The sequence below is a fragment of the Struthio camelus genome, chromosome 10 (genome assembly GCF_040807025.1).
Source record: "Struthio camelus isolate bStrCam1 chromosome 10, bStrCam1.hap1, whole genome shotgun sequence".
NCBI lineage: Eukaryota > Metazoa > Chordata > Aves > Struthioniformes > Struthionidae > Struthio > Struthio camelus.
The window spans coordinates 1,825,965-1,838,694 of record NC_090951.1 but is presented as its reverse complement, the minus strand read 5'-3'; the positions used below and the strand labels follow the sequence as shown (position 1 = coordinate 1,838,694).

The window sequence follows — 12,730 nt, the reverse complement described above, 5'->3', positions numbered from 1 at the left end:
CCTTTAGCTTTGACAGCCAGATACATTACAAATTGCTTGCCGAAACCTTTCTCACCCATTCACCTTTGGAACACAGGCTGTGGAAATAGGGACTATGCCATTTCACTACGCTACTGTAATCTCAAAGCCATTCTTGAGCTCATACATTCACAGGCAAACATAGCGTGTGCACAGAGACTCAGCAAGGAGTCATTTTGATTAGAAGCCTTCCTGCCTTTACACCAGATCTACCAAAATGAACCACAAAGACACCCAGTCAGCAGAGAAGGGCCATGCTGTGTGCTTAAAATCAAACACGCAGGGGCCGATTTAGTCTACCCTTGAGCTCTCTGTGGTACCAGCTCTCCTACCCAGCTTCTCAACTCCTTTGCCCAGAACTCCTCTCAGAGCTCACAGCTCTCCCATGTCTGCCCAGTAAAGTCTGCCATTAGATGTTACTCCAAATATCTGTTCATTATCCATGGGCTGAAGCTCTGTTTGAAAGAATCATTTATTCATCTAAAGCCCAGAGTATGAATGTTTAGTCTTCTCTGGTGCTGTGCTTATATAGCCCCCAAGGACAGAGCTGGGGAGTCAGGCAGCTCCACTGGCTCTATGTCCCCCAGAGTAGACCTGTACAGCAAAGCATCAGTAGATGCAGCTCCTGACCCACCACAACAGACAACCCTGCAGAGATTCTTCCTTCTCCCCCTGATTCCTACCTTTCAACAGAGGGCTGTAGGTAAGAATCTCAGTCAGAGTGTGTCTAAAAAACTGCTGCAGGGAATCAGGATGTACTGCATTTTTATACATTGTCACATTGAACACATTCAGCCTACAAACAAAATAAAGAAATATTCAGAAACAAAAAACAAGATCCACGATCAACCAGATACTGATAATGGATGTCTCATTTTTCCTCTACATCTACCCTATCAAATTGCCAGAGAAACATTACGTATTTTTTTAAAGTTTATTGGTTAATTCACCATTATTAAGCTATCAGATGTACAATCTTGAAGCAAATGTACAGCCCTGCACAGGATGGGAATAAAGGCTAATGTGTACAAAGCGGTTAGACAAAATAGGTTTGGAAGCAAGAATTCAAGAAGGGCTGATGGCACCTTCCAGGTGTTTCTGCTCAGAAGCAGAGTGAGAAAAGCTGACAGAATAAACTCACAGTACGCTAAGAGGGGACTTCAAGGTTAGTTCCAACACAGCTGAAACACTCTTTAGTGCCTTACAGGCATCATCACTTGGTTTAGTTACTATATTTCATTTGGGAGGAAAATACGAAATATAAGTAGCACTGGAGAAAGTTGAAAATAGACATAAACTCAGTTTCAGTTACAAGTGTAACAGTGGACCGAAAAAAAAAAAAAAAACCCACCACCTTCCTGACCTTCTTCAGAGGAACAGTGTTTCTTACCAGCACCCCATAGCTTGCAACTTGGAAACATCTTCCTGCTTCTCTTTACCAACAGCATCAAGCACCCCTAGTATTCCAAACAAATCAAATGAGAGAAACAGAAATGGAAGGAATTGTGACACCAAACAACATGGAGAAACTATGCGGAACATGCAATCTGTGCATCTTTAAGAAGGTGACCCCATTAGGGAAATGGGCAGCAGAAGCCATTCCTCATCATTAATTTCTTATGAAAATTTCTTAAAGTAACATAAAGACTCAAAAACTATTAACATTAACCTTGAACCACTTTAAAAGCATTCCCAGGAATGTGCCAATAATTAAAACATCTAAAAATGCACATGAATATTTAATTTCAAAACCCAATCATAATTGTGCAGCATATCTGCTACTGTGAGCACTGCAAATCTGTCTGGAGGCAGGGATTTGCAGAGGTAAGATTTATATTAACAACCCCTTGAAATGATATTCTTAACCACCCTCGTCAAACAACGAGAGAACGCTGCTGCATTTACAGTGGCAGTGAGATGTCACCATGTTACATTTAACATTACTTAGCAGCATTCCTTCAAAAGCTAGGCCTGATCCAAAATGGCTGGTAGAGTTCAAAAATACTAGCGTATTGCCTTGACATCAGACTACGCAAAGCCCACGTGCTTAGAGAGATCCTTTGCTTTATAGCCTGTAGCAGCAGTTTGGTTTCTTGTTCCATCCTACCATCAAAAGCCTCCTCTTTTAACAGCAGAAAAAGTTTGGGTTTTTTTTCCCCCGTTAGGATTGTCTCAATGAAGCACTCTGAAAAGGAAATCTGCTGAACTGAGGGCACAGAACAGGTGTCCCTCACATGCCTTTTGTAAGACAGTCCACAGTATTAATAAGTACTACTCTCCTCCCCTGCAGAAGGATACTTTAAGGTTCAGTAGAGGAGAACAGAGAAAAGGAGATAAATTCTACTTATCCTTAGGCACAGGAGTTCATTACAGCAAGATCATTAATATGAAGCAGAGCGCTCTCATTCTACTCTCAGCTTGTCCTCCTCCTGTGAAGGTCTTTGTTAATCATAAATTATTTTGCATAAAGCATCCTAACATTCTTCAAAGCAGCTGATTAGTTACTAAGTGGAACCCCTCAAAAGTAACCCAAAAGTATACGCTAACAAAAATTTATATATAAAACTTGTTTCGTACATTTTCAGATGCATAGACTGAGTCAGTGAGCAGCAGCGCAGACTGTACAAATGAGAAGGTCATATGAAGAGCAGGTTAGCAGACTCAAGCCTGTGACTCCCAGCAGCCTGCTTTTCTTCCTCCAATATCCCTCTAGCCCTGTGTTTATGGGGGTTATTTTTCAAGTATTGATACTGCTAAAGGGGGTGCAAGTCACCTGAGATGGGAGTCATACATACTAAATACAGTACTTCTCTTACTGCTTTCCCTTTTTAGAATTACTCTGCAAGGCGCGTAAGGCATCCGAGTCTACAGACAGTGCTCTCTGGAAGACACGGCACAAGGGATCAGGCTGGTGGTGCTCACACGGAGAGATGCAGAAGGGGAGTAGTCCTTGTGTTCTGTCCTGGCTTTCAGTAATTTTACACCAGAAGGAAAGCACTAATTTTTACAGTAGCCCTGAGCATGATGCTAAAACTTGCCAGCAAGAAAAGTGGTAAAGCACTGTCACTAAGGAGACAGAAAAGCAACAACAGCCATACAGTAGGATTAGACTTATATCCTGGTCTAAAGCACATGAAGAGGAGTCAATTAATGCTTCCTCTGCAGACAAGGCTGTAGAGCAGATACACCAACTTAACCATGAAGCTCATTTGTGACACAACAGAAAAAACAAACCTGATGTGTGTTTAAACTTTTTGCGTTAGGATTGCAATGCAAATCAGGCACTACTAGGCCCAAACTCTCAGCAGCATCATCATGACCAGCCAGGACAGAACAGATATATTGTCCATGGACAATTCTTGAAGACTGTCCATTCAGGAACTAAAAATATGTATTAGATTGCTTTGCTCTGCATTAAAAAAAAAAAATTGTTTTCACAAACCATTGGTCTGCAAATCCAAATCATGAGTCAGGAAGAGCTTACTCGGATGTAACTCAATAAGTTCAACATTTAATGTACTAAGCAGAGTAAGTTATCCTAGCTTAACCTCTGACCTACAATAGATTGGACTGTTTCCAATTAAGCTTGTTTAAAATCAGCTCAGATATCTTTACCTGATGATCCAGCTGGGAGTGTCAAAAAGAGCTAGCATAAAAGACAAGGAATTATTTGCAGTGTGAGAAATTCCCCTTAGAAGAGAAGGGGAACCAGAGACACGCAAAATCAGTGACATAAACATAATGCACGACATAGGAAAAGCATCCTAGGCAAAAGACTTCTCCAAGGCCTTAAAGATTTAGCAAAGAACACGGAACGTAAATCTAGCAAAGAACAGTAATTACACAAAGCCACAAATAACAAAAAAACTTACATGTCAACATTCTTTGTAAAACAGCATGACAGATCTGTTTAAAATTGAGAAATGAAGATCATTTAGTATTTAAAAGAGCTAAAGTTATACACAGAAAAGGTAAACTGACTCAAAAAACTGCTACCCTTTTAAATTAAAGATTAACTTTTACCACAGGTTTTACTGGGGAAGAGAGAAAATAGGCAGACAGACAAGCATTTTCCATGCTTATCAGCATTCCATGCTTCACATTAAGACGGAAGAAAGCAATCGAGGTGAAACCAAGGAAGATAAAAAACGATGGGCCCTTGACAAGTCACCTTGGAGAAGCTTTCAAAAATAAGGAAAAAATCTCTGTCCTGGTTTCACTGTTTCTTCCTTACCCACTCCAGCACATGGGACACTGCCGTTTGGTTGTTGCTCTAAGCTCAAATGTATTCATGTTCAGCAACACACAGACATATATGGGGAACTACTTTTCTAAATAACCATTTGTAAATAGTTTCGTTTTGCCCTTACATGGGGGACCTTCTTGAATTCCAACTTCCTTCCCAGTTCCGAAGTTTGCTGAAAGCCATTCTGAAGAAACATGATCGCAAAGTCTGCAAATCAAGGAATTTGTATTTCAGCATCCTTTTTCAATAAAGATATCCTGGTCTGTTGCCTCCCCATCACAGTCTCCCAGAAGGACTCGTGCCTGAAAAGCATCATTCTCTATACTGCACAGTCAGCAAGACTGCTCAGTTCTCGGTTTTACTACTCCCACGCAAAAGGGCACAGAAGGATCAATGACAAGAGCCACGCAAACTTTAAAAAAAAAAACAGAAAGACCGAGCAATTTACAGTTCTCACAGTCTATTATCACTGCAAAACTCGTATGGATTGTACCTGACCAACTGCACTGGTCCAGATGTCTGACTATAGCCCTCCAATCAAATTGCTTAGTGATTTTTTCTGAATCAAAATGCAAAGTAAATAATAGAAAAGGACAGGATGGGGGAATGGAATTGTTAAGTTTTTCTGGTCCAAAAGATCCCGGACACTTTGCAGAAGTGCACTGCTCTTGATTTGAGATCATTCTTGGCCCCATATACCTTGCAACTACACTTACTTGTGATACTATATTATAAAAGGATATAGAAATTCAAACCAATTTTTCCTCATGGGAAAGTCTGATAAATTCACCAAATATAAAAATATGTTCCCCTCACGGAAACCATGCAAGAAAAGAAGGCAGAATGAGGCCTTTGTTCTTATCCCTCTGAGCTTTTGACTTGTACAGTCTGCTGCAAACTCTGAAGCTGCAAACTCAGCAATCTGACTCCTCCATTTATCAATGCTCAGTTCAGTGCCTTGCCTGTGAGAACATGCCCAGAAAGCTCCACATCCTGGGAGGACTCTTCTGTCTGCTTACAAAGCCCACAAAGGCTGCTGCACAGCCACTCCACCACAGCAGGGATGTCTGTGTTGCTGAGAACAAACAAAAGCACATTCAGTACAATACTCTCTTTTTTGTCATGCTTGGGTTTTTTTGCTCCACCATCTCCTTGGACTCAGGAAAGGCCAGAGTCCCACACAGATGGCTCTAGATGGGACATTTCATTTCGTTAATTTGGGCGACCAGAGCTTTATTTGTTTCATAAGCAATTGTAAAACAAACACCTCCAAAGAAAAGTAACTAATATTTGTCTGTTCAAATAATTCCTCATCTCTGACATTAGAATATTTCCATTAATAAATTGTTGGAAAAGATTTTAGTTCTCATTTCTAAGATACTAGGATAAAAATATCTTCAAAAAAAAAAAAAAATCATCAGGCTCTAAATCTGTCTCTTTGGTTTCTTCAAATTTCAAGTACAGTGAAAGCCCTGAAGGCTTTTTTTCTCTGCAGGCCCATTAACAGACAAGTAAACCAGTACCAAAGGTCTAAAAGATCACTGCAATGTTCCTTTTTCACCATAAGAAAACCTGAACTCTACAAATAACAACTGATTTTAGCTGCCAGCTCTATATGAAAGGGCCATGCAAGGTTAAATAACAAAACAAAAACCAACAAAAAAACACCAAAACAAAACCATAACAAATCCCACTATTCAAGAGATTAACTCAGCCAAATCTAACAGAAATGCTGGCTTTATGAAGATAGAAGCCCACAGTTTCTGCAAAGTAAGACCTCTGGTCAAGACCAGCATTAATTCGTACTGGCTAAATAAGAATTTCCAAAGCAGATTGCAAGGCACGGCCAGGTGAACTGAACAGCTGAGTTAGTGATTCCTCTCCCACAGGACATGGTAACTATCCATATGTAGCCATCTGTTTCAGTGAAACAAAATATTACATAAAACATTATCTAGAACAGTCTTCAGCAGTGGTTCACACTGAACCACTTTGCTTCAAACTGCAACTGATTCAGCAGCCATCGGACAACCAATCACCCCATCCTAAACCACGCTAACCCAGGGTAACCCCTCAAACCCAGGATAACTTATTAAATCCTGCTAATCTGGTCACTTGCAAGCATCTGAGTATAATCTTGGTCCAGAATACTCATGACTAATCCCTGATTACATTTCAATAGATTTTAAGAGACTGCCAACCTATAAACTTCTCCTCACCTCTCCAGCAGCTCTTCCATTCCAACGATGCTGCCCCTGTGCAGCTGCCACACAACTTCCACCACTGGAAGGTTCTAACAAGAACGTCATGATTAGGTCATAGGGTGTAATTTACAGTTTACAGTAACGTTTTGGTAACGCACCACAAAACCCCCCCTTTAAATTCCATTTATTCAAACTACCCAGGACTTACTAAAGCTATAACAAATGAAATATATGATGCAGGAAGATCACATCTGATTTATTCCTTCCTGCAAATTTTGAAGGGTTGAAAGTGGCAGACACATCAACATTTGAAGTCTTCATGGTCATGTAATAAATAGATCTGTCTTTGCACCCGCCGGAATAATCCTGATTCTGCATTTCCAAAGGTGCAGCGGCTATCCCAGAAAACAGGTAGTATCACCAAGTTTCAACTCTTGTCAGTTCAGATCCAGCAACAGATCAGAGAATTATCACTTAGTCTACTGACTGTTTAGTCTCTGTGAAGTGAGTTTGATTCTCTCACATCGATTTCACAATAGGAGATGACAGAAATAGACACTGTAACTGTAAAAGCAGAGAGCCCCATGGACAAGAACAGAAAAAGTAAACACGACTTCAAAGGTTCTGCTCCTGAATGCCAGGCTAGCCAACAGCAAAATCAGCACTATGCTGAATTTCAGTGTGGATGAAGCAGCTGCCCTTTCATGCCTTACTGAAAGGCATCCCTGCAGCTCCAGCACAGAACAGTTTGCCCCTGGATGATGCCCTGTGTCAACAAAACAGGACCCCTAACATACTGGGAAGGGAAAAGATGGTAGAGTAGCAATTCCCCTTCCTTCCAGCCTCAATACAGAAACGCTCCAATCTAGAAACAAAGTCATCCGAGGGCACTCTCATGACTTGCAAAGGAGGAGGAAGAAGTACTTGGGAGTCTTGGGGCACACAAGCCTTTCAGAAGAAAAGCCCCACTAGCTTTCCACAGAAACTTGTAGCTGTTTCTTAGCATGAACCTAGACTCCCCGCCTATACTTCATCTTCGAGAACCTAATCCTTTACTGTAACAATCTCAATTACATGGCAGTACTTGATTTCTATGTCTACCTGAGAACAAGCAGGTTTTATCACCTTATAAAACACAATGGATTCTATTTTCAGCCTAGGTTTGGTTATCTGAGACTACAAATGCCTCTTTATCCAGGCAGATCAGAATCTTCCTTCTTTCCCACCAGAGCAGTGAGCAACCAGAATTGTCATGCTCACAAGAAGTCCTTAACTCTTTTAAGAGCAGAACTTATAAGAAAACAAACTACCCAAATCAAATCCAGACAATACCTTTGTGAAGCAATACAACCTGTTATCCACTATCATGTTTCTCCCAAGCCACTTGCTCCATGAACTCACTCAGGCTTATCACAGTTCCCAGATAAATAAAGTAGAGAACCAAAATGCCAAAGACACACTGAACACCCCTGGCAGAGCACATGAAAGACTGTGAGAGACTGTCATTTCACAGCCAGCTGGGGCATTGTCACTCTCTGGTTAATGGATCTGGACTGCTTAGCCCACAGACTATCTGATGGAAAGAGCGGGCACCATACTTCAGCAATAACAGTAAGTCAGTGAAGCTAAACAGGAAGGAAAATTATACCCCTCAAGGTTTCTATTAACTGCAATGTCACTTCAGGTGAGTTTAATCCCATCACCCATGCTGTAACTGTGCAGACACTGTATTTGCCATGCCCTTCCTAGCTTGCAAAAGCTAGTGAAAACCAGTCCTGCCCAGTACAAATAAAAATAAACATTTCCTTCAGAGAGGCAAGAATGCTGTTTGCCTAGCTCAAAAAGCCAAAACTTGACAACCAAGATACCGTCAGCTTTCCTGTGTGGCAGTTTCTCAGTAAAAGCGGGCACGCAATTTTAATGATTAATTAATTTATTTCCAAACCTCTGCTAAGTCCTCTTCAAAAAAAAAAAGAAAGCCTGCCAAAGAGGCTAGGAAGCCCCCAGTGAACTTGCTGTTTTTAAAAAATTTTAAAATTTATTTAAAATTTAAAAATTTTAAATAAATAAATGAAAACAAAAAGCCCTACCCACACTCCAACATATTTAGAATTCAGCTGATGCTTTTAAAAGCTCAGAACACAAAAAAGCCACCTCTACCACAAAAAGCCACCATGGGAAACAGCCAGCATTCCACCAGTCCATTTCAGAGTCATCCCTGGCTTTCACTGGACAGGAGAGTCAAATACATCCTACTGGCTCCCTCAGGTGAAATCTAAACGTTCTGTGACACACCAGTGTTTCTAGTGTAGAGTTCTTACCTTCATTTTCCATATTTCTTGACAGAACAGTGAGCGACAGAACACATTGTTTGCCAACAAATCCTTGATCGTCAGAAGCAAGCATGACAACCTCTTCTGGAATCACGCCCAAAAACAAAGCAGAAATAATTTCCTTTGTAAATAACACATTCTTATAAACACCCAGTTCACTGCTTTTCCCTGTTTACTGCTTTCTGAAAGCTTGAATAGCAGAGGGAATTCATGGGCAAGGACCTAAACCTTTCGTTTTAAGCTCGAGTTAAAGGCGGCCAGCCTGGCAGCACTGACATCTGGTAACTACTCAGAGGTGACACGAACCAGTAGTCGTGGCATAGTTTTTGTACAGAATAATCACAACCACAGCTTGCTACATTGCAAATTGAGAAGACTGTTAAAGATAGAACAATGGATAAAAGAGACCAAATCATGCCAGAGAAGGCATGATACACTAAAGGTGATAATACAGGATCTGCTTAGACAATCCCATCCATCGTTGTACTCTAGCAACAGACAGAAAACTTCATTTTCAAGCTGCCAAAAACAAGCCACTTTCCTGTACAGGACAAGAATGCCGTACTTCTATGAGCATATCAGACAAATATACGAATAACTGGCTGCTCAGGTCCTATACACTTCGGTGACTTCATCAACTAGGTAAACTAGGTTTAAAGTCAAACTTAACAATACAGTTTTCTTGATAAGCTAAATGTAAACTTTCTCCCTTACTCTCTGTTCCAAGTTCAGCAGCGGCGCTTGAGAGGAGCTTGTGGAAGCCTGGCAGATCTGTTCAATGTTGGTAACAGCATTTTTGGCTGCCAAGATTGCTGTGGGTATACCCAGTCTTGAGGCCTGCTCCTGAAGAACAGAGGCTAAAAAACAAAGAAGAAAGCTGACAGCATAGGAGAGAAAAGGTTTAAGCGCATGACTGTGAACAGAGAAGTCCCAGGCCTTAAACTTCTTCCAACACTGATGTCATCTGTTGCACTGGGAAATCAATTTTATCCCCTTGTATCATTCCTTTCCTGTACATAAAACAGTGGCAGAACTGCCAACACTGTAGAGGTGAAATATCCTTGCTATGTAGATTTTGCATTTTAGCCTTGCAGAGCTCACAATGACATTTTAAAATAAAATATTCAAAGAGCTGACTCTGCCAGGTATGTCATCACTGGACAAGTAAGGAACAAGCAATTAAGAAGGAGACAAGGAACAGTGAGAAGAAATTACAATTGGGATTATCAAGAGAGGAAAAAGGTAGGATTAAGCTTGCAGAATGGTGAATGGAAAGGGAAGGAAATTAAATGCATTTAACAGGCAGAAACACAGCTTGTAATGAAAAGTTAATTTCCATTTCTTCCTTCGACAGATGCTCTTTCACTCACCTATAAATGATTCCGACAGTACTTTCTGGTGCTCTATGCCACTGCCTTCAGCTGGCTTGACTGAATCTTCCACCTGGAAACAAAACAAAAACATAACGGCCTTAGATGTCTACTTTGCACATACGTAAATATATTCCCTTAAAAACATACTTAGCAGCTGTGTCATTCTAAAGCAATGGAAATGAAATTACCACCTAGCTCCTACATGGTCCTGATAAGCCAGAGATTTCAGTACCTCATAGGACATGAAAGTACAGTTATCTTCGTTCTATGCAGAGAAAGTGAGAAACAGGTCAACTGAACTACTTGTGCACAGTCACATAACAGATCAGAAGCAGCATTAGGAACAGAATTTCCATCTTTCAAGTCACTTCTGCGAAGCCACACTGTCACAAATACTTGAAGAAACATGGCAACATGTGAGATCACTTTCCAGTTCAATCTCCATTTTTCTAGAAGACAAATATTCTGTAGAGAAAGAAATATCCTTGTGGCTGAACTATGGGAAGTACCTGGATTGTCTATTCAAGTTATTGAAATCAAAAGCTTTCTCCAGTGTGCGAGGACAAGGTAGAACATGGCCAAGTCAGAAGTTTGGCTCAAGCGTCTATGTGGATCTATTACACAGGTTTTCACGAGGGCAGTCACGTTAGTCAGAAAGGGTTGCCAATCCAGAGAAAACTCTGCTATTTTCGCAACAAACCAGTTCCAACACCAAACAAAAGGTGCTGGATTTCCACTCGTCCCAAATCCAAACAGGACCCAGGCCCGGCCATTTTTAGTCCATAGCAACAAAACGTAGAGGAACATAAGAAAAAAAAAAATCTCATTTATACCACAGAGACCTCTAAAGTTCAGCTTACTTCTGAAGCGCTGTTTCTTCTCACTTATCGTAAAAACGGTGATGCTTTGACGTTCATTTTACACTTGCGTTAGAAAGGCTCAGGACAGAAATCTGTCTACAGCAGGAACCTGCCGAGATCCCCAGCCTGACCACGAAGACCCAAACCTGCCCGCCCTTACCTCCAGCAGGAGGTCGCTCAGGTTCAGGTGGTGATCCAGAAGGCGAAGAGCGGCTTCCTGGAGCTCTGCTCCACTCCCAAAGGCGCTTTTGCGTTTCCTAGCTCTCCCTGCTAAGAAGTTCGGATTTCCGTTAAGAACCAAAGCCTGCTTTAGCCCTTGCTCGGCCAGGCCTCCCGCCAACGCCTCCCTCACCGAGGGGGCGACAACGGCCCCGGCCCTGCCGGCGTCAGCCGCCATCGCGGCGGGAGCGGGGCAGAGGAGGGACGCAGACACCTCGGCGGGGCTAGCGCTAGCCCAGCCCCGCCGCCTTCAGCAGGCCCTTGCGCGAGGAGCCATCGGCCTCCAAAGCCCCCAGGCCCAGAGGGGCTGCCCAGAGACCCCCGCCCCGCAGCGGGCCCGCAGGGAGGCTGCTGACCGCTGGCAGAGGGGGCCCGAGAGGGGCAGGGCCTGAGGGGCGGCAGCCAGCTGGGACACCAGGGGCTGTGTGGGGCACAACAGGGGCGGTGGCGGAGGGCAGAGCGGGCGCATTACCCCCTCTCTTCCCCTCTCCTGTCCCTGCGGGGAGGCTAGCGCCAGCCCCGGGGCTCGGGAGGGGCTCAGCGCCCTCCCGACCCCCACCTACCCAGCAGCTCCCGCAGCCTGCTCCCGCCCGGCCCGCCCGCGCCCGCCATCATGGCGGACCCCTCCGCTTCCCGCCAACCGAAGTCGCCCGCCCGCCCTGCGCCGCCATTGGCTGCCAGCCGCAGCGGGGGGGGGGGACGCGCGCTGCCCATTGGCTGGAAGCGCGCGGCGGTCCCGCCCTGCCGCCATGTTGGTGGTGGCGGAGGCGGCGGGGGAGAGCCGCCACGTTGGGGAGGGCAGCCGCTGTGGGGCGACGAGGTGTGGGGCGAGGTGGGGAGCCGGGCTCGGAGCCCGAGAGCTCCCTCGCCTCAGCCTGCACCACCGGGAGCCGGGCTCGGAGCCCGAGAGCTCCCTCGCCTCAGCCTGCACCACCGGGAGCCGGGGAGGGCGAGGAGAGCGGGGCCCAAGCTCCGCAGGGGGGACATGGCAGGGGCACGGAGAGCGGGGCCTGGCTGGTGGCCCTGAGGGCCTGGCAGGGAAGCGCCTCCGGAGGGAATTCCCGCAGGGATTTTTCCCCGGTTGCCTCTAAACTGACGGTTGGAGGCGGCTGGAAGGGCGGCGGCGTGCGGCAGGGCTCCGAGGAGCTCGGCTGGGCGGCCCGAGAGCCCCCGGCCCTGCCGCCTCCCCGGGGGCCGCGCGGGCGCCCGGCCGGCGCTGCCCCAGGTAACGCGCGTCCCGGCACGGCCGTCCCCGGCCAGCGGAGCGCTTGCAGGTGGATAAACAGCACCGGAGCGTTTACCCTCCGGAGGCTAGCTGCCGTTTGCAGACGCTGTAAAAGCGCCCCGCCGGAATCGGCGGCGGGATGCCCGCCTTGCGCAGCGGAGATGCCGCCATCCTCCGTGCTGACGGCAGGGGAAAGCCTCCCCCGGCTCCGCGCCTCGTGCTGCAGTGTGGGGACGTCCTCGTCGCCCGCCT

At 44.9% G+C, this 12,730-nt stretch overlaps 1 protein-coding gene across 6 annotated transcripts in view; it reads right to left on the bottom strand.

The window, feature by feature from the left end:
- FANCA (FA complementation group A) overlaps positions 1-11,935 on the bottom strand; it is a 37,328-nt gene extending 25,393 nt beyond the window's left edge. The window contains exons 1-11 of one of the 6 annotated variants that reach the window (XR_011143174.1): positions 11,817-11,895; positions 11,195-11,304; positions 10,172-10,244; positions 9,516-9,658; positions 8,790-8,885; positions 6,484-6,557; positions 5,227-5,339; positions 4,389-4,471; positions 3,891-3,924; positions 1,409-1,475; positions 702-814 (exon numbers count right to left, since the gene is read on the bottom strand). Coding sequence is in view for 4 of the 6 variants with exons in the window: in XM_068955513.1 (XP_068811614.1) it covers positions 702-814; positions 1,409-1,475; positions 3,891-3,924; positions 4,389-4,471; positions 5,227-5,339; positions 6,484-6,557; positions 8,790-8,885; positions 9,516-9,658; positions 10,172-10,244; positions 11,195-11,304; positions 11,817-11,868 (958 nt within the window). In the remaining 2 variants the exon portion in view is untranslated. Of the gene's footprint in view, positions 1-701; positions 815-1,408; positions 1,476-3,890; positions 3,925-4,388; positions 4,472-5,226; positions 5,340-6,483; positions 6,558-8,789; positions 8,886-9,515; positions 9,659-10,171; positions 10,245-11,194; positions 11,305-11,816 lie in introns of all 6 variants that reach the window. The other 5 variants (XR_011143175.1, XM_068955513.1, XM_068955514.1 and 2 more) reach the window with 5 other exon arrangements.
- Positions 11,936-12,730: the final 795 nt, after the last annotated feature.